This window comes from Drosophila innubila, chromosome X (genome assembly GCF_004354385.1).
Source record: "Drosophila innubila isolate TH190305 chromosome X, UK_Dinn_1.0, whole genome shotgun sequence".
In the NCBI taxonomy this organism is placed as follows: domain Eukaryota; kingdom Metazoa; phylum Arthropoda; class Insecta; order Diptera; family Drosophilidae; genus Drosophila; species Drosophila innubila.
In genome coordinates this window covers 600,453-624,852 of record NC_047626.1, presented here as the reverse complement: position 1 = coordinate 624,852, position 24,400 = coordinate 600,453, and the positions used below count along the sequence as shown (strand labels likewise).

General features: G+C 33.1%; 3 protein-coding genes across 3 annotated transcripts; 2 read left to right on the top strand and 1 right to left on the bottom strand.

Moving 5' to 3' along the window:
• Positions 1–5,153: 5,153 nt before the first annotated feature.
• Positions 5,154–9,235, top strand: LOC117793859 (protein obstructor-E). The gene is made up of 4 exons (XM_034634287.1): positions 5,154–5,308; positions 7,417–7,632; positions 7,715–7,918; positions 8,629–9,235. The coding sequence occupies exons 1-4, from the start codon at positions 5,257–5,259 to the stop codon at positions 8,880–8,882; spliced, it is 726 nt and encodes a 241-aa protein (XP_034490178.1). The 5' UTR covers positions 5,154–5,256; the 3' UTR covers positions 8,883–9,235.
• A 4,615-nt stretch (positions 9,236–13,850) lies between these two features.
• On the top strand, positions 13,851–20,012 carry LOC117793287 (protein obstructor-E). Its single transcript, XM_034633573.1, has 4 exons — positions 13,851–14,086; positions 17,378–17,593; positions 18,182–18,376; positions 19,384–20,012. Exons 1-4 carry the CDS (start codon positions 14,035–14,037, stop codon positions 19,611–19,613), a joined length of 693 nt encoding a protein of 230 aa, XP_034489464.1. The 5' UTR covers positions 13,851–14,034; the 3' UTR covers positions 19,614–20,012.
• A 538-nt stretch (positions 20,013–20,550) lies between these two features.
• On the bottom strand, positions 20,551–23,945 carry LOC117793286. The gene is made up of 2 exons (XM_034633572.1): positions 22,184–23,945; positions 20,551–21,521 (listed from the first exon to the last, which is right to left on the bottom strand). The coding sequence occupies exons 1-2, from the start codon at positions 23,849–23,851 to the stop codon at positions 21,102–21,104; spliced, it is 2,088 nt and encodes a 695-aa protein (XP_034489463.1). The 5' UTR covers positions 23,852–23,945; the 3' UTR covers positions 20,551–21,101.
• Between the last annotated feature and the right edge of the window lie 455 nt (positions 23,946–24,400).

The following is a 24,400-nucleotide window of genomic DNA, read 5'->3' as shown; positions in this document are numbered from 1 at the left end:
CCATAGTCTGGCCAACTTCAAACTCTCATAACTTTGTCAAAACTGAACCGATTTTCGAATGGAATGCCATTTTGATCATGATTTGGCCTCTAAATTCATTCTGCATTTAAATTATATTAATTTAAAAATAAAAATAATTTTTCTCTATATCCTGGGATTGATGCTAAGGGTCCCCCCTTTGAAATATTCAAGTTTTCACTTTTAATGAACTCCTTATATCGAAATTAGTATATATCAACACTTTAAACTTGATTCTGAGACATTTCATTTTCTTGTAAAAAATCATGTGAAATTGAACAAAAATTTTGACTTGTAAAGTGGATGGACCCATAGTCTGGCCAACTTCGAACTCTCATAACTTTGTCAAAACTGAACCGATTTTCGAATGGAATGCCATTTTGATCATTGTTTGGCCTCTAAATTTAATATGCATTAAAGTTTTATTAATTAAAAAAAAAAATAATTTTTCTCCAAATCTTGACAACAATGCTAAGGGTCCCCCCTTTAAAATTTTAAAAATTGAAAATTTTAAATCTCAAGTTTTCACTTTTAATGAACTTCTTATAACATAATTAGTATAAAACAAAACTTAGAACTTGGTTTTGGAAACTTTAATTTTCTTGTAAAAAATCATGTCAAATTGAGCACAAATTTTGACTTGTAAAGTTGCTAGATCAGAGGCTTGAGCAACTTGAAACTGTCATAACTTTGACAAAGCTTGACCGAATTTTAAACAGAATGTCATTTTAATTATAGTTTTTCATCTTTATTTATTCTGCATTTAAATTGGATTTATTTTGTAAAAAAAATTATTTCCCTCTAAATCTTGGGTTTGATGCTAAGGGTCCCCCCTTAGAAATTTGGGAAGTGGAAAATTTTTATTCCCAAATTTTCACTTTTAATCGACTCCATACATCGTGATTTGTATAAAACAACACTTTAAATTTGATTCTGAGAGCTTTCATTTATATGTTAAAAATCATGTGAAATCTGACAAAAATTTTGACTTGTAGAGATGTTAGGTCAAAAGTCTGACTAACTTCAAATTTCCAAACCTTTGTCAAAACTAAACCGATTTTCAAACGGAATATCATTCTGATCATGGTTTGTCCTCTGAATTCATTCTGCATTCAAAATTTGTTCATTTAAACAATTTTATTATTTACGACTATCATAGCCATGGTTAGATTTCAATGCTAAGGGTCTCCCCTTTGATATTTCAAAAGTTCAAAGTTTTAAATCTCAAGTTTTTTTATTGTAAATTTTAAAAAATATTTTCTATTTAAATGTTATGCGATTAAATCAAATAAGACTGCATTTGTTTTTTTTTTAATTAAGTGTATGACTTTATAATGTATACTATAAATATTTTTATTATTATTACAGCAGGTTTTTTTTTGGTTTGGTTTGGCGCATCATTTTTTACAATCCAATCCAATTTGTTGGCCTATAAATTGCATTTGCATTGATTTGGTAATGCTGAATTTTGTTTGGACCAAAGAAACATCAGTAACTTTTTCTTTTTGTTTGGTTTTTGTGTTTTTTTTTTTTTTGTTGAAAAAAAGAGGTTTTTTCACTTTAAGCTAATTTGGTTGCAGTCCCAACACAAAAACCTTGAGTTACAAAATCGTTCAGCTTTTTTTTTTTGCTCCAGGTAACAACAACAACAACAATAATCATGATGATAATGATGCTGATGATGATAATATTAATGATAAATCAGCGCATCTGCTGTTACAACAACAACAACAACAAAGTAAGAAACTCGATCGGTATTTTTGTTGGTATCTTCAATCTGGTATATTTGGTATTGCCAAACTTTAAAGCGGTTTTTTTTTGTTTTCAGTTTATTATTTCAAGAGCTAGTTGTTTTTTTTTGCTAGTTGCATATCCAGTTGGTCAAATAAGTGTTTTGATAAAATCCAAATTTTACAAAATTTCTCTTGCAAAAAATATATATTATTATTTAATTACTTTTTTGAAAAATTAATTTTGTTGAACTTAATTAATTTGTTAAGAAGAAAAACAAATATGTATTTTATTGATGTTATCAATTTTTTTTTTGTCAGTTGGAAAAACTAAGAATGAAATTTTAGAAACCAAGACAGGAAAGAAAAAAATATGAAATCATCATTTGGATAATTCAACAAAAAGATATACAAAGTAAAAAATTTGAAACAATTAGCTAACCCAAAATTAGAAATAATGTTTTTTGGAAATAAAAATTAGGAAAACCCAATTGGGAAGACAAAAATTGGGTAATGTTAAAATAAGGAATACCTTAATTAGATCTAACACGCTACTCAAATCATATGTCCAAAAACCAACCAATTTTTATCACTACAATAATTTTTTCCTAGTTTTTATTTCTAAAATTTTGTATTCTTAGTAATAGTTTTCGATATTCGTAGAGGAAATCGTCAAATTTAATATCCTCATTTTGTAGATCAGTCTTTCACTTTAGTGTGACCAGACCTTGAAAAGGATGCGCTGCTGCTCAAGGGAAATACACAAATTTTAAAAGAAAAAAAATGAAATAAAACTGTGTCAGACAATCGAAGTTGTATAAATATATAATATAATCATCTGCATATATGCAAATATTTATGTTAATATGCTAAATGTGACGCACGCAATGTTCGACTAGGGGAAAAAGCTTCAGTCGAGTGTGCTCGACTCTCAGAGACCCTGTAGTTATGTTAAACAACTTTAATTTAAAAATAAAACTAAAACTTAAGAAACAATACCAATAAAAATAGTAAAAATTTAATAAATACAATGCACATTTAAAATAATACTTTTACAACAATAAAAAATATATATATATAATATATTTTATGCACATTTCCCTGTTGATAAACTTAATAGACCCCTTGTACTTGTTTGGTGCAGGGTCTAAAAAATGAACTTGTTGTCCTTGAGTGACGATCAAATAGCCGGCAAAACAACACGAGCATAATACAAGCATGATAATAATAAAAAAAAACCAGAGAAAAATGAATAAAAACCAATAAAATAAAACACCAGACGAACGTATAAAGAAATAAGAAAAAACTGGCTGACAAACCTTAAAGCAGTTAGCAACTAGTTAAAGTTAATTAAAAAAACTTTTACTCTCGTCCAGATCGATACGACAAAAAAAAAAAAAAAAAACAATATTATAATAAATGCCAGCATGCCATGTTCATCTGGTTTAGCAGCTTCTAAGAAATCACAATTAAATTTGTTAATTATGCGCGTATCGAATTGTCGATCATCATCATATAATATGTATAAGAAAGTATCATATATATCACATTTAATTTCCTGTACGAATTGAATTGTTAAGAAATTGTGCTCAGAAAACGAAAATGTTGGGAATGAAAACACAACTAGGAGTTCTGTGTTATTGAGAAGATAAAAATGAAATATTTTTGATCATGTCTTTTGAACTTTTTTCTTTTAGCAAAAAGCCGTCTAGTTTAAAAATTAAATAAAATCTTAAATTTGTGTTTGACGTATGATTTTAGTAGCGATTTAAAAAGTAATAACACTTTTCCTAACTTTTTATTCCAGTAATATTCAGTCATTTTCCGGTTTTTACTTCCTATTCCATGTTGCATTTATTCAAAGAATTTTCAAACTATCCATTTCTACTATATCAGATTTAATTTTACCAACCCAAAGTGATTTCAATACATAAAATATTTCCGGAATAATATTAGAACAGGTTAAAGATTTTTTCACTTCCGATAAATCTTACCGAAAGTGAAAACCGGAACTGGCCTGTTAATTAGTTATTTTAACTTCTCTATTTTTGTTCTCTGAATATTGTTCTCAGTTTATGTTCCCAATTTATGAATCCTTTTTTTCTTCCTTATCCTGATTTTTAAACTTTGATTTTTGGTATTTTGTTTTTTGTAATTCCTTAAAAAAAAATTCTGAATTTATATGAGTTACATTATTGTATGCAACAAAAATATATATGCATAATGCTCAAAAGACAAAGAAAGTACAAATTATCGATGCATCGAACATCGATGTATTTTTTCACCCACACACATATATATATATACACACACACACATACATGCATACATAAGCTTCAAATTAAAGTTGTTATTGTTATTTCAGAGATTGTTGCGGTTCCATCTTGAATTTAACATAAGTGTTATCGTTTCTTTCATTTTCATTTCTTTCTTTTCATTTGCTTTGATTTGGGCTTTTTTGTTGTTGTTATTGTTGCTGTTACTTTTTTACTGCTGTAAATTGTTAAGCAATTTGCATTCAAGTCGTTAACCGGCAAAGTTTCTGATGTTTCTGATGTTCATTTATTTATTTTTCTCTCGCTCCTTATTTTTGTTTTTTTTTTTGGGTCTCCGTCACATACAAATTAAAGACTTTATGTGGGCACACATACCAATGTAATTACCAGACATGCATACATACAGTTAGTCAAGAAAGTCTTTGACAAAAATAAATTACACAATTTCCATAACAAACAATATATGTATACATATTTTTATGGATTATTAATTTTATTTCCCATTTTATTATTTCGTTTAATTGCACAATAAAAAAAGTTCAGCCTTCTAGCTCTTATGGTTTGGGCTGTATAATGATCAGTCAGTCAGTCAGTTAGGCAGGACAAACACTTTTATATTGGATATTAATATAAAATCGACATACACTAAAAAAGAATCGAGTTGTCGATGTATCGGTAAATAATGCTTAGAGTTAAAAATATCGAGTTTTCCAAAGCACTTTTCTTGTGAACGTGTTTTAAGGGAAGTATTAAAAAATGAAAAAAAAAAATAATGTGAAAACACTTGCTTGACTCACTGTCTGCATGTATAGTATTTACCTGGCTTACTTCATTACAGCTTTTTTGCCTTGCCTTTCTTCGCTGCTGCTCGCAGCGACTGCAACGGCGACTGCGACTGCGCAGCAATGCGCCAGGTTGAGCTTTGGCCTCTGCCGCGCCTGCGCTGTCGACTGCGACAACGCCTGGCGTTGTAGAGTTGTCGTTGGCGTCGACAGCGCAGTCAGCGTAGGCGCACGCGCGTTGACGTTGCCGGGTGGTAAAAAAAAGTCTTGAAAAGTGGGAATCTTTGCCGTTCGGTTGTTAGTTTAAGTTTAACCATCGCAACGACTGAGTCGCGATTTAATAGTTGTTCGCTTCAAAAAGTTGTTAATTAATTTTTTTTCTGCTTTGCCCAAAAGGATTTTATTTTTTTGCTGTATTTGTTTCGCTTGCGAAACTAGTTTTTATTCAAAATGAAATTGTTTTTATGTGCCATTGCTGTGACACTTTGTGTGGCGGCAACAAGTGAGTGACAACAACAACAACAACCATAACAATTTATTAATTTAAGTTTACAAACTGCATCGGTATTACAACAATCGATGACGATGACACACACACACACACACACATCGAAAGTTGGTTGATTGCGTTGCCAGATTGCAATCAAGTGCTAATCACTTTGACATTGCCACCTCAATTAGCAACTGTGTGTCTGGTTGTGTGTGTGTGCCTGTCTGTGTGTATGTGTATGCCTTAAGTTTCAACGGTATCGTCAGTGCTGGCAAATTTTTAGAGTGACAAGTAGCTGTTCTGGGATGGGAAAACACTAAAAATAATAATAGATGCTAATTTTCTTAGCATCAGATTTTATATGTATAAAAATTCCATCACATTTGTTTAATTTTTAAAGTCATCCATTGTACAAATTTTAAATAGTTAATTTGGTAGCATAACAATGGATTAATTTTTTATAACATACATTTTTTAAGTTAGCATATCAATATCAAATTTCTTTAAATCAGATTTTATATTTTTTAATAACTAGCTGTTTCTGGGTGGGACAGTATACAAAAATAGCGGATTTGCGACAAAAAATTTCTTTAAAAATGGCTAACTTTTTAATCAAAAGATTATATATATATTTTTTTTAATAATATTTAAATATTTTGGCGATTTCATTAATTTTTTGTTGATTTTAGTATTAAAGGCATTTATTGTTTAATTAGATAATTTTGTGAAATAACTTAGTATTAATTTTTTTTTCGTAGACAAAGCTGGTAAATTTTTTTTTTTTATATTTTAAGCAAAGCGTTCGAAAAAATGTATAATAGCAACTTTCGAATTTCTTGAACGAACTTTGAAAGTAGCCAGAACTAGCTACAAATTAGCTAGCTTGGCAACAGTGGGCAGCACTCGAACAATCAGACAGATTTGTCTGCACATTTCGTATGTCTGACATGTTGGCATTTCGACCCTGTCTGACATTTAACATAAGTTTCAAGCTTTCAAATGTCGCCGTATTTGCATTTTGTTTAAATGCCGCACTTCGTTGGCAAAAAAAATGAAAGAAAAATAAACTGGTAACATAAAAACCGGCTGCAGTCTGGAACTGGAACTGCAACTGTGCGAGGGGGAACTGATAAGTAAACCACCTATGGAGAAAATTGGAAGTTTTTTAAAAGGAACATAACAAAATTTTCATAAAGGAATTGCCCTCATTTTCATTACAGAAAAAAATGAGTCAAGGTCATAAACTCCTGATTAACTCCTTGTATCCCATGCAATCTTTAATTTTGAAAATTTACAATATTTTATAGCATATAAATTTATTTTTCAACTAATTTGAAATGGTGTGAATGTTCTTTTAAAAATTAAAAAGTTATCATCTAATGAATTACAGTATCCAAACACATTTATGTTAAAATATGCTTTTGTTTTTCTCATTTTGGGTCGGTTAATTATCAGGCCGCCCTCGTAACTCTGTGACTCTCTTACAGACAAGCCCAAAAACCAATCGATTATGCAATCGACTGCGGTTGAAAACAGGAAAAACCTTAATGCGGCTTTTTGTTGTTGTGTTTGCAACCAGTGTTGCCAACTTTGAAGAAGCAAAAACTAGCTGAAAAAGTCAGATTTCACATGAAAAAAGCTGTTCCAACTATTGAGAAGCAACATATCTAAAAAAAACTAAAACAAAAAGATCAAGATAGTTCATTATCATTATGTCAAGCCCAACATATGTATTTGTAAATGTACAAAAATACATCCCTAAAAATCAAAAATTTTCGCTGCTTGATTGTTAGACCTTTTCCTGTAGTTGGACTAAAAACAACAAGATATAAAGAGAAAAAAGGGAAAGGGAAAAAAATTATAGATAGTTAAATTTTTGATACACAAAAAAAAAAAGAAGAATTTCCACAGTCTGTTATTTTAGATATTTTTAGACAAATTGCAAAAAGTTAGCTTTGATTGAAAAATGGTTTTTCTGGCAACACTGTTGTCTACCAACGATCGATTATTTGTCGATCGACTATTTTTGTTACACTTTTCAAACAAGGAAACAAACGTGTACAAGTTTAATGAACTTATTTATTTTTCTCACTTTTCTCGCTTTTTTCTTTAACGTTCAGCTGGAGCTGGAGCTGGATCGGCAGTTAATTTCGAGTGCCCGAAACCGAAAGGTCAGTTTCCGGATGAGGAGCAATGCGATAAATATTATGTGTGTGAAGATGGCGTTGCCCAGGCGAAACTTTGTCCCGATGGCCTCGTCTTTGATCCCCTCAATCGCAAGATCAACAAATGCGATCAGCCCTTCAATGTGGACTGTGAGGATCGCACAGAGTTGCGTAAGTATTCAAGACTTATGCTACAATCCTAAGAAAAGCCTACTTAATTGTCAATCCTTTTTTTTTTTTTGTAATTCATTAGAGGAGCCCAAATCCACCAAGTTCTGTCCGAGACAAAACGGCTTCTTTGCCCATCCAGAGGCGAGTGTCTGCAATATTTTCTACAACTGCATTAATGGCGATGCCCTGGAAATGAAGTGTACCGTCGGTCTCCACTTCGACGAGTACTCCGGTACCTGTGTGTGGCCCGATACTGCCAAGCGTGAGGGCTGTGGCGATCCAGAGAGTAAGTACCTCCGAATTTCCTGACATAACAACTTTTTTTTTCAATTTTTTAAATAAATTTTTTTTTTTTAATTTTTGTAATAAAAACTAAAAATAACTTAAAAAATAAAATTTGAATGTAAAAATCTTTTAAGTCAAGTGTTGTACTTTTAAAATCTAATAACATTCATGATGTGTGTCTCAAAACCTATCATATGATACATCACATTTCCTTAAAGACCACATAAAACCATAATTAACATTGAATAACAACTTTTACTTTCGATTTTTCAAATAAAAATTGAAAACGAGAGATTTGGTTTAATTTTAATATAAAATATTGAAATATCATAGTTATTTTTCATTTCAATTAATTTTGAAAATTAAAAATAATAGTCTTAACAAAATATCGATAATACGTACACGTATTCTGTTCGTATCTAAACGAATATTATTTTTACTTTACTTTTTTCATTATTATTATTTATGTTTTCATTATTTTGTGATATTTGATATGAAAAATATTATTGCAAAAAAAAAGGCAATAAAAAAATATAAGGGACTTTTTTATCTAAGAAACCATGTTTTGCAAAGCAAATAAAAAGGGAGGTAAAGCTAAAAATAACGTTTTTAAATATCGGTGAATAATATTAATATAAAAAAATAATTTATTTTTAAAAAAATATTGTTTATTAATAATTGTGTTTTTCTACCTATCGTTTTTTTTTTTAGAAAAATCAGAGAGCGGCTTCTCCTGTCCCAAGGATCATCCAAAGATGGATGTGCGTGGTCAGGTGGTAACCCATCCCAAGTATCCCCATCCCATGGATTGCCAGAAGTTCTACGTGTGCCTGAACAATGAGGATCCCCGGGATTTGGGATGTCAGCTGGGCGAGGTCTACAACGATGTTACCGAGATGTGCGATGCGCCCGAGAATGTGCCCGGTTGTGAGAATTGGTACAAGGAGAGCGTGGAAGATAATTAAGCACTAAAATTGGCTGCTTGCCACCCGCCGATATACAAAAAATTCTCTTTCCTCACCGCGCGCGTCTACTACAGCTATCCACATGTATATCTCTATTGCCAAAACTTCAGAAACAAAAGAAATACACACAAACTTGGACAGATCCTTGAAAGACACGCGCTTCGTAGTCACTAAAACTAAAAACTAGTAGTTTCTAGCCTATTTCCTATAGCGTTACTTAATTTTCATTATTCGATTCGTCACTCGTTACTCGCTACTTTGCAAAATCTAGTTTCTCAATTCTATTTTATAATTTCACTCGTTACTCTGTTTTCCACTTTTCATATTTTTTATAAAACTCTTTCTTTATCTTACTTTACTTTGTTCGACTTTTTTTAAGCTGTCTCTGTCCTATTTCTAACTCTATGAATACTTTCCAAATCGTTGTGTATATATTTCCTCTATAATCTCAACTATTAATTACTATATTACTAACAAAAACAAACAAAAAATAAACTGTTTTGATAAAACTATATATATTCTCGGTTTCTTTAACATTTATCTGAATTTTTCTGCTTATTTCCTATATATTCTTTTGTTTTTTTTAACTTTTTAAATGTCTTTCTCTTCATTTTTATTTATTTTTCAACTTTTTTAAGATCTTTTTTAAATTTTCAACTTTTTTTAAAGTATTTTCTATATATTTCGAATTTTTTTTATCTTTTATTCTTTCATTTATATCCTTGACTGTCTTTTTGATAAAAAAAATTCTCTATATTCTTCTGTTTTTTAACTTTTCGAATGTCTCTCTCTACATATTTTTGTAGTTGTTCTACTTTTTTAAGATCTTTTTAAAATTCACAGCTATATTCTCTTGATATTATATCCTCAACTAAAACTATCTGTATATTCTTCTGTTCCTTTAACTTTTCGAATGCATCTCTCTACATTTTCAACTATTTACTATTTTCTACGTATTTTATTTTTAATTCTCTGCTTTTTCTAATATTTTCTTGATATTTGGAATTTATCTATAAACCGTCTTTTTTTCATAATTCCATACTTTCTATCTTACTAAAGTCAATTTTTTTCTTTTCTACACTTTTCTATTCTATTCTAATTTCAAATGATCTGAACTTTATTACTTAATTTCTTTTCTCTTATAACTTTACTGTTAAGCGCTATTTATACCGCATAAGTGAACTGTTATGATCGGATCGATCGCACTTATTGAACATATATGTAACATATTCATAATTATATTCACACCATTCATTTTCATTTGCAAACTCATTCGATTAAATAACAAGACTTGAAATTATGCAAAATTGTGTTTTTTTTTTCTCTCTTTCTCTTCGCTGTTTCTCTGTTTTGCCAGACGAATTGAGGACAAATCGATTTGTTGCTAATCTTCGTTGCTCGACTCCATTTCTTCTCTTTCGCACTCTCCCTTTCTCTCTCCAGCGTCTTGGCATCATACGATTAATGACAGTTGATAATTACGGGGCAAAGTAAGCTTTATTAACCCTTTGTCAACCCAACACAATGGCCATTAATTGCTTATGGGCTAAGAAAATGCCGTCTGTAAAGCACCGAAACTTTGATACACTATTTTAGAGCTCAACATTCCATAACCAACAAACAAAATGAAGTCTGAAATCCAGAAACTGGCTTATCTTCGAAACCAGTGTTGCAAGCTTGGCCAATTTAATGATATTTCTTGCAGATTTTGAAAAGTTTAATAGTTTTTTTTATTCTAAAACAACAAAATAAAAGCAATAAAGTTCCATGTCTTTTTGCGCTGCATTTAAGGCATAAATATTATAGCAAAAATAAAAAAATCCTTATTTTACTAGTAGTTAATTATTATTTTAGTAGAAAAAACATTTAGGCTTGAAAATTGCCTAGATCAAAAATATGACTTTTGAACTAGTAATAAATTATTTCAATAGAAAAAACATTTTTGACTTGAAAATTGCCCAGATCAAAAATGTCACCAGCCTCGAGCTTTCATAACTTTATCAAAACTGAACCGATTTTCATAGGGAATGTCATTTTTATCATGGTTTGGCCTCTTAATTCATTCTGCATTCAAATTTAATTAATTTTGTATAAAAAATTATTTTTCTCAAAATCTTTGGTTCGATCCTAAGGGTCCCCCCTTTGATATTTTGAAAATTTTAAATCTCAAGTTTTCACTTTTAATCAGCTCCTTATATCGTAATTAGTATAAAAAAATACTTTTAACTTGATTCTGAGAACTTTTACTTTCTTGTAAAAAATCATGTGAAATTGAACAAAAATTTTGACTTTAAAGTGGACTAAGTCCTAAGTCTGACCAACTTCGAAGTCTCATAACTTTGTAAAAACTGAACCGATTTTCGAATGGAATGTCATTTTGATAATGGTTTGGCCTTTAAATTCATTCTACATTCAAAATTTATTAATTTTGTAAAAAAAAATTATTTTCCTCACTTTTATTTTCTTGTAAAAAATCATGTGAAATTGAACAAAAATTTTGACTTTAAAGTGGACTAAGTCCTAAGTCTGACCAACTTCGAAGTCTCATAACTTTGTAAAAACTGAACCGATTTTCGAATGGAATGTCATTTTGATAATGGTTTGGCCTCTTAATTCACTCTACATTCAAAATTTATTAATTTTGTAAAAAAAATTATTTTCCTCAAAATCTTTGGTTCGATCCTAAGGGTCCCCCCTTTGGAATTTTGAAAATTCAAAATTTTAAATCTCAAGTTTTCACTTTTAATTAACTCCTTATATCGTAATTAGTATAAAAAAACACTTTAAACTTGATTCTGAGAACTTTTATTTTCTTGTAAAAAATCATGTGAAATTGAACAAAAATTTTGACTTGTAAAGTGGACGGATGCACAGTCTGACCAACTTCTAGCTCTCGTAACTTTGTCAAAACTGAGCCGATTTTCGAATGGAATGTAATTTTGATAATGGTTTGGCCTCTAAATTCATTCTACATTCAAAATTTATTAATTTTGTAAAAAAAATTATTTTTCTCAAAATCTTTGGTTCGATCCTAAGGGTCCCCCCTTTGATATTTTGAAAATTTAAAATTTTGAATCTCAAGTTTTCACTTTTAATCAGCTCCTTATATAGTAATTAGTATAAGAAAACACTTTAAACTTGATTCTGAGAACTTTTATTTTCTTGTAAAAAATCATGTGAAATTGAACAAAAATTTTTACTTGTAAAGTGGATGCATCCTAAGTCTGACCAACTTCGAACTCTCATAGCTTTGTCAAAGCTGAACCAATTTTCGAATGGAATGTCATTTTGATAATGGTTTGGATCCCTGGTGGCAAGCATGGCGGCAAAACAGTTTTGCCCATCTGGCAAAAGTGCAAGACGGCGACAGCGGCAGAGGCAGCGACAGCGAAAGAGATGGCGACAGCATTTGGTCTCTGTTCGTTATGCAATCGACGAAGCAGACAGTCAGCTTACCAAAACAACAGCAACAACAACAGTTTTGCAATAGTTAACAATGTAACGGTAATCGGCAAGACGAACGAAAGCAAAGGCAAAGCAAAGACACGAGAGCTTAAGCACAAACACACGAACAGAAGCCCGAGGCAAGCCGACTGCAATAATAATGAATGAAGCTTACGAGCTGCTTGAGCTTTGCCTTTTACTTTCAATCTCAAACGCAAACACAAAACCACAACAAAAGCAATCACAACATCAAAAACGAAAACAACAACGACAACCAAATCACGTTTTGCATTTCGTATTTATACCAAAATTGCTCGATCAATCGCCAGTGACAACCATGGTTGCCACACTTGACCTTTTTTGCGCCAAAACTAGCTTTTTATTGGATTTGTCTTTTTTTGGCTTAAGCAAGCGAAGTATGTAAAATGCTAACTTTGGTTTAAGTTTTATATATTGAAAATCGAGCAGAATAAGTATCGAGCGTTCGATATATCGGAAAAAAATAGTTCGAGTTGCAAATATCGAGTGTTTTTAAATAAGAAGAAAATGTTTCATTGGATATCGTAACAAATTCTTTTATTACACATCTTTTTGTTCTTGTATTATCTTGTGCGATAATTGCTTCCGCAAAAATTACACAAAAACACTCGAAATTTAATTTAAAAAAATTATGTTATTTCAAATTATAATTTTTTAATTTGATGAAACTAAATAAAAAATATTTAAAAAAAACATGATTTAAAAAAAATTTATCTCTTTAATAAACTTTTTTGTCCTTAAATCAGAATTCTCAAATTGAAATTTCAGATTTTCAAACACATTATACAATAACATTTAAGAAATAACCAAGCCAGAATAAAATGTATGTAGAGATTGCACAAAAATAAATATTTTAATTTGAATCATTTATTTAAGGAAGCTGGATATACTGACGAGTGGATCAATGAAGAAAACAATCAATTTCTTGATGATATTTTAAGTGAACTGCTGTTCTTATCCGTATAACTCTCACTATCCAATTTTATAACTGTTACTTAAAAACTAAGTAAAAGGGTATCTTATGTTCGTTGAAATGTATTTAGGCAGAAGGTTCAAGTAATTTCTTTAAAGTACTTTTATATGACAATTTTGTTTTGTTTTAATTTTAAACATTTAAAAAATGTAAAAATGTCGTACAACTGATTTGTATTGCAAATTGCAAAATAATTTGTGGCTCTGAAAAGCTTAGCTTTTTTTTGGTACAACTTGTTGGCAACTCTGATGCATATTGTAGGCAGGTATGCAGTCACCACATTTCCCCACAACCGCCCGCAAATCAACAAATTCAAATACGAAAAACGCGCAAACGCAAAAGCAAATACAAACTCGAAAAACAAAACCAAAAAAAAACCTTTGCAAAACGTTTTTTTTTTTTTTGGTTTTTTGAATTTTGTTGCTGTCGTCGTTGGCACTGTTACTTCTGCTTCTTCTTCTTCTTGAGCGCGGTATAAATCTTTTCAGTTGAGTTTGGAACGCGTAACCGTTAAAACGTTAAACGTCTGCAGCGGAATTTCAATTTCAAAATTTAAATAACGCCGTTTTGTCGACGTGAATGTGTTTCAATCAATAACACTTTTAATTTAATTGCTATTACGTTTGTTGTGATAGTATTTCTATTTTTTTTGGGTTTGGTTTGTTTGATTTTTTTTTTTTGGAATTTACCGCCAAAATGCAACGAGTGCAACTGAGCAGCGTCCTGTTCCTGGCAATAGTTGCCTGTGGTAAGTGCTTCAAAATAGGCAAATTTGAAGAAAGTGATATAAAGACAACTTTGGGGGTAAAAAATTACAAAAAATGGCGAAAATTTGTAATTTAATTTAATTAATTAATTTAAAAATTGCTAAAAAAAAAAACAGCTAAATTGATTACCGTGAACAAGCTATACCTTCCATAGATCTGGTCACACATTAAATGGTGTGTAAATTTAATAAGTGCAACTTTCTGATTGATTTTAATGATTTTTTGTAGTTTAAATCAATTTGAAGGCTCTTACAAAATCTCTAAAAAATAGGTAATTGGCTGTAGTGGGCAAGCTACGCTTTTCATAGATATGGTCACACTTTGAATACCTTCTCATTGGTGGAAGTGTTTTTCTTTACTTTAAAACACATGTAAGGTCCATAATAATTGCTTAAAATACTTTAAAGGCGCTTAAAATATTTTTTAAAAAATAGCTAAACTGGCTGCAGTGGGCAAGCTACACTTTTCATAGCACTGGTCACACTTTGAATAGTGTATGCATTTAAAAAGCGCAACCTTCTTCTAGATGTAAGTTTTAACTTTACTTTAAAACACTTTTTTATGCGTTTAATAAATTTCTAAAAAAATAGCTAAATTGGCTACAGTGGAAATAGTACACTTTTCATAGATCTGGTCACACTTCAAATAGTTCGTTGAGTAATTAGCGCAACCTTTGATTTGAGTGTTTTCCCTTACTTTAAAACACTTTGCCCAAAACACTTTTAAGGCCCTTAAAAAATTCCTATTTTAAAATGGCTAAATTGGCAACTACATTTTGTAGATTTGGTCACACTTAACATATTGTGTGTGTGTGCATTTAATTAGCGCAACCTTCTCATTGCGTGTTACTCTGCACAAAGCTTTTACTTTCAAAAATTCCACAGCAACTGGATAGCAATTGGAAACCAATTGGAACTCAAGTCAAGTCGACTTAAATCGCGTTGCCAACTCTTTTGTTCTTGCCAATTTGAAATCCAGTTGAATTACTGGTTTACTGAAGGCTAAGTTAAAAGATTTGTCGCTTTCTGCTCTAATTAAATTTACTGTGGTGTGGAAGGTGGGTTGCCGAGGGGTGGTGGAGGGAGATAGGGTGGTTAGGTGGGTAACAGGGTGACCATAGCACTCTGAAGCTCATTTGGCATGCAGATCAAGTGCCAGTTTAATACTTTTGCTTTTTTTCTTATTGGCAATTGAGTCAGCGTTGACTACACTGAGAAAAATAAAAACTATTTGCAAGTCGAGTCCAGAAGGCACGACTTCGAGATACTGTGTACTTACACTGATCAATAAATCGCACTTTTTAATAACGTGCATGTTAGCTTTTGAAATCCCGTAATTCAATTTAAAATCAAATAAAAATCAAGTTTGAATTAACGATTTATTGTAATTGACTTAAATAATTGTTTAAATTATTCAAGTCTCCATAATTTAAACAAATATTGAAATCGGTTGCTTGATTTTGGTTTAATTTGCTTGTCGCTCAGTGTAGAGCCAGAATTAATAATTAAAACAAATGCCAAAGCAAAAAAAAAAAAAAAAACATTTAAATGATACTCGTAGCAAAGACAAAGTAGAACTTGGCCCGTCAAACCAGTTGACAATTAGAGACAATCACATTATAAGATCTATATAAATCTAACTGCCGGACTAACAAGTTTTATTTTGGACTAGAACTACAAAGACGGTCTTCGATTTGAAATTACCCTTCATGTGAACGGGAATTTTTAATGCGTTTCCAGTGGCATAAGCCAAAGTTATCGGATTCCTATACGAATTTCGAAAAATATTACTAAGATTACGAAAATTTAGGAATGAAAATTGGGTACCATTAAATTTGGAACTAGGAATATTGTAATTAAAAAATAAATAATTAAATTAGATAAATTTTGTAATGTATGATTCCTTTTGTCATCCATAATTTTCTTACCTTAAATTGTATTCATCTTTTTCTTTGTTTTTATAATAACATAAAAATTATTCGTAGTTCGTGTGAGTTACCAGTTATCGATAACTTTTGACGAGTAATTACCGGAAATCTTTAGCTGATATTTAAATATATATATGTTTTTATGAATTGCGAGAAAAGTGTTGAAAATTTTAAAGCAAAACGATTGCGATGCGTTGAACCGGTTACCTGATCACATCACATTACTAGTTACGTCACCAGCAACGTCAACGCTAGACGCGAAGATGCTCAAAAGCGTTGCCGGCATTAACAACAACAACAACATTTACACACTCAGAGAAAAAAAGAAATGAAAAGAAACGAGTTGAAGTTGTTGTGGGAAGTGGAAAGGAAGTTGTCGCGTTCAAGTTTTGATAATGGGCATGGGATAGCTGGGAAAACAGCATTGACAACATTTCCCTGTCTCTCAATCTCCATCTCTCTCTTTCTGTCTGCCTCTTCATCTGTCTTTCGGTGTTGGCTTATCGATAGCGATAAACGCTTGACACATGTAATGGATGCGAATAGTTGCAACATACCAACAACAGTGTTAACAACTTTTAAGCAGTTACAAATATATAGATGTACATATATATTACTAGGGGCCTTCGCATATGGTAAAAAAGACACACTCTGTAAGATAGTTCTAAAACTAACAAAGTTTTTCATACTAAGCAATTTACTCAAAGTGTTAAATTTGACCCTCTTGCAATTCGTATTCCGCAAAACGCCGTCTTTACATCTTGCAGCTTAACCGTAAAAATAATGACTTAATTTAAATAGTTTGTATGAATACATCACAGATACCTTAAAAATTATAATTAAAATTGAAAAATAAATATTCTAAATAAAAATTAAAAAATTTAAAATAAGAGTTTTGGTTTAATTATTAATACAAAATTGATATATTATATTTAGTTATTTTTTATTATTAACATTTATTTAAATAATTAAAAAAAATGAATGTAAAAAATGAATGTAAACAAGTTTTTTTTAACGTAATTCAGGGAATCGAACCCATATATCTTTCAAACTGATTTTCTATATATGTGACAGGTCGGCGACTCTAACCATAGAGCCAATAGACAGAGAACTCCATGTCCGCAATTTAGTTTTTAAATTTGATATGATACATCACAGGTCCTTAAAGGATACCTTAACCATATTAAAAATTTAAATATACCTATTATTTTTAATTAAAATAAAATAAAAAATGTAATATAAGAGATTTGGTTTAATTAATTAATCAAAATGAATATATAATCTTTATTTTTTATTTTAAAAATTATTTTAATAATTTAAAAAAATAATATTTTTGCGATTGCAGGACACGCCCTTGCGGTGGGCTCACCCGAGTGTCCGGAGAAATACGGAGAACAGGCGTATGCGCATACGGAGAATTGTGATCAGTTCTTCCTCTGCACCAACGGCACTTTGACCCTGGAGACCTGTGAGAACGGCCTGCTCTTCGATGGCAAGGGAGCGGTACACAATCACTGCAACTACAATTGGGCTGTGGACTGCAAGGGCCGTCAGTGGGATCGTAAGTAGCGCCCACAATCCACACATTCCACATTTTCCCTTATCAAACTTTGCTCTTAAAGTACTCCATACGAAATTAATGAATATTGCAACACATTTTATGGAATAATTGTTGTAATTATCATTTAAAATAAATTATGTATTATCTTGAAATTAAATAAATTAAATTATACTGGTATTGCAAAACTGGTTTGTGTTTAAGCTCAACTAATATTACGCAAAGTAAAATTTTTTTAACTTAAATTTAACATATGAAAATAAAATACATTTTCGCTAAAATTTTGAAAATTAGTAAAATATTTTGAATTATCGAAACTCATATAATTCAACTCAAAGTAACATTTTTTTAACAACAAAAAAAAGAGTGTTAATTATCCAATAAAATAATGTTTAACCTTAAACTGAAACTGATAAAAATATCTAAAAGCAGTCGAAAAGAAATTATTTAGAAAATATTATAAATTAAAATTTCATAAATATAATGAAAAGTGCTTACAAACTTGTTTCCTATTAAAAATTTAATTAAAATTTGAAACTGAAATGCTATACAACATTTGTATTTATTTGATTTAACAATCGCTTATTGTAGCCACGCCCATTTCGACGCCTGGCTGCGAGTATCAGTTTGGTTTATACGCCGTATCTAAGGATTGCTCCACCACGTACATCAAGTGTGCCCACGGGGAACCCCACGAACAGGATTGTGATGCTGGATTGGCTTACGATGAGCGCATTCACGGCTGCAATTGGCCCGATCAACTCTTGGATCACTGCAATCCCGAGGGTAAGTTTGATTGTGCTACGTTCACACTGCTGTCACACACTGTCACAAATTTATTCACAAACCTTATTCAAAAATGTTGTACTAAAATCAAAGCTAAGACTTATCCGTAACCATTACAAAGCAATTGAAATAATATTTAATTATTTTGTAGCTTTCAAGTAAAACTAAAAAATAAGTTTTTCGTAAAATTCAGTAGCCGAAAATAATTAAATTGAAAGTATTCTGGCCAGAAATATTGCCAGAGTTTTGACATTGAAATAAGCTATAATTGAAACGAAATAAAACTAATAAAATGTTAACAAACAATATCGTTCGTAAGCTACAATTCAAAACAAATAAAAATAATCAAATCGAGTAAACGTAGAAACAAAAAGCAATATCATAAAAATGAGTGAGCTTAATTGCGCTAGTAAAAAACAATTACTTTTTGTGTTTTACACGTAAATGGTTTTTATTACTTCAAAAAGCTGCTAACGATTTTAAAATATGCTAGATCTGGCAATAATTCACAGGGATAGCAAATAATAAACAAATTTTAAGTATTAAATTTCACATTTTATTTTAAAATTTTGAGGTACCTCTTATTTTAAATTTAGTAATAAAAATGATTTTTAAATTAATTTTTAAAATAAAAATTATTTTGAAGTTTTTGTGATAAAAATCACTTTAAAAATAAATACCATTATACATTAATCTTTTGGACCACCGTACGAAACCATCATAAAATTAAAAAATATCTTTAATTTGGAATTTTAAAAATAAAATAGAAATTGTTTTATAATAGTTGAAATATATAAATTAATATATTTTATTTCAATTATTTAAATTTATTTTCATAGTTGTAAGTAATTTTTTGAGCTATACAAAAACAATTTTCTTAGTTTAATTTATTAAAAGAAAATGTAATCCTTACGATCCCTTTTTCAAAAAGTTTTCTGTGTTGCAGTGTGAACCTCGCATAAACCTTGCACATTGATATATGTATTGATATATTGTTTTCATTGCAGCTGTTGTGGGCTTCAAGTGTCCAACGAAAGTGGATCCCAATTCGGTTGCCGCTCGCTTCTGGCCCTTCCCCCGCTTCCCCGTCGCCGGCGACTGTCATCGTCTGATCACCTGCGTCGAGGGTTATCCCCGTCTCATCAGCTGTGGCGAGGACAAAGTCTTCGATGAGCACTCGCTGACCTGTGAGGAACCTGAGTACGCCAGCGGCGGTTGCGCCAACTATGGCAAATAGAATCCACACACCAATACACACACACACACACAATTGTACATATGTATGTAAAGCTGCTTGAGTCTTGCTCAAAACTCACTTCAGCTCTCTTTCTCCCTTTTACTCTCACTCTCACGTTCTCTCTCCCGCTCGCATTTGTGACCGTTACTAATTCTTAGAGTTGTGTCGTTTAGTTCCGAACAAATAAACGCATCATTCAATTGAACAAGGGAACTTGTTCAGCCAATCGCCAACTCTATTCTAATTCTCTCTACTCTTTGTTTTTAACACTGTTTAACATAACTTGTATATGAACTATATATATTTTTTTTTTTTTATCAATTTTGTTAATTTCACAAACTGAGCACTAAATGCAATAAACGGAAAATTTATTTATTGTAATAATATTTTGAGTGAACATAAAGACGTTGCGCACCTAATTTTTTATTTGCTGATTTTATATTATTGTTGCAGTATGTCTCGAGAAATTTTTCCGGTCAGTTCTTCATATGTTAATATCATGCTTACTGATGACACCTATTGAAAAACTGTTAAAATCGGGGGTTAATATCCGATCCAGTACTGAAATTTTTAACCGAAACAACAGTTTCATTTTTAGTACCGGAATCGAAACAGTAACAGAAATAAGTTCTTTTTCAAGAGCCGAAATTTTCATAGCTTTGTTAAAACTAACGATTTTTTGGCGGAATGCCATGTTTTTATTAAGTTTGGCCTCTAAATTCATTCCGCATTCAAATTTTATTAAATTCGTTACGTTTTTTCCTTCGAAATGTTGGTTTCGGTTTTATTAGAATTTTGGAATTTGGAAAATATATAATTTAAAATCTCAAGTTTTCACCGTCGTATCGTAATTAGAATAAAAAAACACTTTAAACTTAGCTCTGAGACTTTTCAAAGCCCTGAAATACATCTGAGCAGAGTAATAAATTGGGGTAAATTATGTAAGAGAATATGTATTTAATAATAATTGATTAAAAGTTGGCTATACAAATACAAATGAATTGGACAAATATGGAAAATAGGTGCAAGAGTAAGTATTGTATAATAATAAAGTAAATTAAACGCTGAACCGTCCGTCGTCAGTGGGAAGCATTACTGTACTTTGCTGCACTGTACTGTGGTGTTTTGTAGGGTACTGTACTGTTATACATTGAAGTCTTTTGTACTGTACTGTACTATACTGCAGTAAAGGGTTCATTAGTGTAGTGTTCAGTAGTGTAGTATTTTTTTGTAAACGGTACTGCAGTGTAGTGTTCTTTACTGCTCTGTACTGTTTTGTACTCTACTGTACTAAAGTGAAGGGTTCTGTACTGAGTGTAGGGTTCTGTATTGCAGTGTAGGGTTCTGTACTGTACTTAATTGTCTTGTCTTGTATTGTAGTGTAGTGTACTGTAGTGTACTGTAGCGTACAGTTATGCATTTGCGAGCTCTATCACATGGAATTTGAATTTCAAATAAATTTCGTTAGCTTGTTATCGATTATCAATGCTAGTCGATAAGTTGTCGCACTTGATCTTGGGGCGTGGAGAAGATAATGGCATATATGAGGCCGTCACGTACCGATTCCGTCGGATTGCCGACATTGAACATGAACTTGACCCGTTGCTTGATGGTGTCCGGAACACAGGAGTACATCGGATACCAACCCATCTTATTGAACACCACATAGATCTTGTAGATCTGATTGCGATAGATGTAAACGGGACGATCGAAGGTAATATCCAAATGCGAGTCATAACGCACCCGTGCCGTACAGTGCGTATACGTGATCCTCGAGCCGTGCATGTCCTGAATGTGGGCGTAGAGCACCTCCGTGTAGAGCTCGGCAAAGCCGGCCGAGTTCATTAGCTCCCCGCAGAGCACTTGGGTGGGCACCTGAACACCCAAGATCCAAATATTGGTGTCCACCTGAGAATGAGAGGAAACTGTCATTAAGGATCTATCGATAATACTATACACTTTGGGAAGGAGGGGAAAGAGAGAGTGTGGAGGAGAAGTAGGAGTTGGTGGAAAAAGAGAAAAGGGAACAGAAGTTAAAAAAAAAGAAAGGGAGGTAGATTAGAAATAAGAGGAGGAGTAGTAGTTCAGAAAGAAAATGAAGAAAGAAGATGGAGATGGGAAAACAAAGGAGAAAATAACGAAGATAGGAAAAAAAAAACTGGATAAAATGAGAGCAAGGAGAAAAGGAAGAAAACATGAGAAAAAGATAACGAGGACAGAGAAAATAGATCAAAGAAAGAACTGACAGGAGGAAAAGAAAAGTGAAAGAAGGCAACAAGAGGATAAAGAGAGGATGAAAGGAGAAGAAGAGAAGAAAAGGAAAGTATGGAGGAAGGAAGAAAGGAGAAGAAAAACAGGTGAAGGAGGTGTAAGAATAAGAGTAGGAGAAGGAAGAAAGGGCAGGAGGAGAAGCAGCAACACGAACAGAAACAGCGGGAGGGAGAGGAAACGCAAGAGAAAAAGAAGAGCAGGATCAGCAGAAGTAACAAAATCAGGAGTAGGAGGATCAGTAGCAGAAGGAGGATCAGTAACAGGAGTAGTAGGATCGGAAGCAGTATTTGGATACGCACCTGGAAGGTGACACCCGCATCGGTGACACTCGTGTTGCGATAGTCAAACTGTCGCGTCATGGAGCGCATGCAATAGGATCGGACCATGTCATGGAAGGAGTTACTCGAGGCAGCCACCTCGTTGTCATTGGCAGCCGGAGCAGGCGGATGAGCAGCTGGTCCGGGAACTGGATCCGAAGCAGCTGCCGGACCCGGACCGGGACCATCATAGCTATCGGCAAACCGGTGTCCGGGCACATTGTGGCACGGCGGAGAAGGCTCATCCGCGGTGGCAAAGAAGCCGTTTCCATGTGAGGCATCCAGCTGGAGCGGGACACTAATCCGCTGTGGTTGGCGGGTGAAAGGTGGTTGATTGGTGGCGGTATAGGCGACTCCACGTGTGGTTGCTCCTGGGAGAAAGCAGGCATTGGGATTGGACGAGTTGTTGACCAGTCGATAGGATGACGTCAATTCCCGCTGACGATGTGAGGATTCAAAGAAGTTTCTAGTGCTCCTGGAGACACAGAAACCCTCGGGCATATGACAGTCATTCAAGGTGGGACTCGAGATCTTGATGAGTATGGCCAGAGCCTCGTGCTGCTGCAGGAGCTTGGAGCGAGCTGGACCCTCGGCAAACTGTTGTGGAGTCATGGTTAGGAAGCGAATCTTCTTAACCGCCTGCCGGAGCATGGCACCATCCATAATGGTGCGTTGGGCGTCCATCATGTTGATCATGTTGGCCGCAGCCTCGGCGGCATTCATTTCATCATTGGCATTCCCAGAGGCGTCGCTGTCGATGATGACGACGTCGTCGTGGACCAAAGTGGAGCTGGCAGCCAGCACAGAGGAGGAGCTGGCGGAAGCGGAGCAGCTGGCGGAGGAGTTGCCGGAAATGCCCGCCTGATTGTCCACATCCTCCTCCTGATGCATATGACGCACCATGGCCGCCACATCCGGTTCCATTTTGATTTGCTCCACCAGCACATGATCCTCAACCTGTTCCCCCTCTGTCTGCTCCTCAGTGGACAGTGTGGCAGCAGTTGCATCATTTTGAGGGGAATCCCCATTTAGTATGCCGCGCTCGCTGGCAAATTTGAGCAGACAATTAAATAAATCCAACTCAGAGTCTATGTTCAAGCGATGTTGATCCAGTATGGCCATCAGCGTGGACACTTCAATGTCCAGGAAACTGGGATCCGATAATACCTCTCTGGTATTGGCTGCAATTAAATCCATGCTGCTCTGCATTAAACGCGGCTCGTCAAACAACTTGGCGAATTCGTATGCACGACACGCATTCTTGGTACTCAGATCCGCCCAGAGGAAGTGCGTGCATCTGGTGACCACATGTGGCAACATGTACTTCTTGGCCACATAGCACAATTCACACGCCTTGTCAAAGGATCCAATCGTTATGCGATCCGTGTATATATACTCCAGCATCGCCTCGAATGCCTTCGGCTGCACATCGGGTATGATAATGGGATCCGTCTTGTCCGGCAGATTGCCAAAGAACATGCGCTCAAATACCGGCGATGCCATGGCCAACAACAATTTGTGGCCACAAATAAGGCGCTGATTTGGCGGCGTCCCAACCAAAAAGCGGCAATCGGCCCATTTCTCCGAGTGCAGCAGATACTGACCGCGCTCCTTGATCTCCGCCAGACTGTTTTGCCAGTCCATGTCCATGCTGAGCACTATTTATAGTGCTTGTATCTTAAAGTGGCACAATAAACGTATATAAATTAATATTTATTAATTGTGTACCCTTGTTTATATGTATGTCAATGGCCATTGGCCAGAGTTGCAGGGTTGCTCTTTTCAGTTGTTCATCGCTCATTTAGTTCAGCTAGCGAACTAATCGTTCATTTGGTTCAGCTTATTGCACTTGTTCATCGTTCACTTAGTTCGGTAAGCGAACTAGTCGTTCCTTCAGTTCACTTCGAGTTACTATAGGTGGCGTTTCACCTTGTGTCAACCCTGCGGCTAGTTTTAAATGTATTTATTTAATGTATTTATGTATTTAATTTTATCCAGTTATATTTATTACAAGTATTTTGTGAATACATTTTTTAGAAACAATATCGAACCAAAATTTTAATAAGCCAATGTAAACTGAATAAAAGTTCTTAAAATACTACCAATTATTAAACAATGTGTTGAAGAAATCGAAAAAAAAAGAGGAATACACTTAAAAAAGTTACATATTGTAATTTAAAATTAATTAATTTTTTTTCG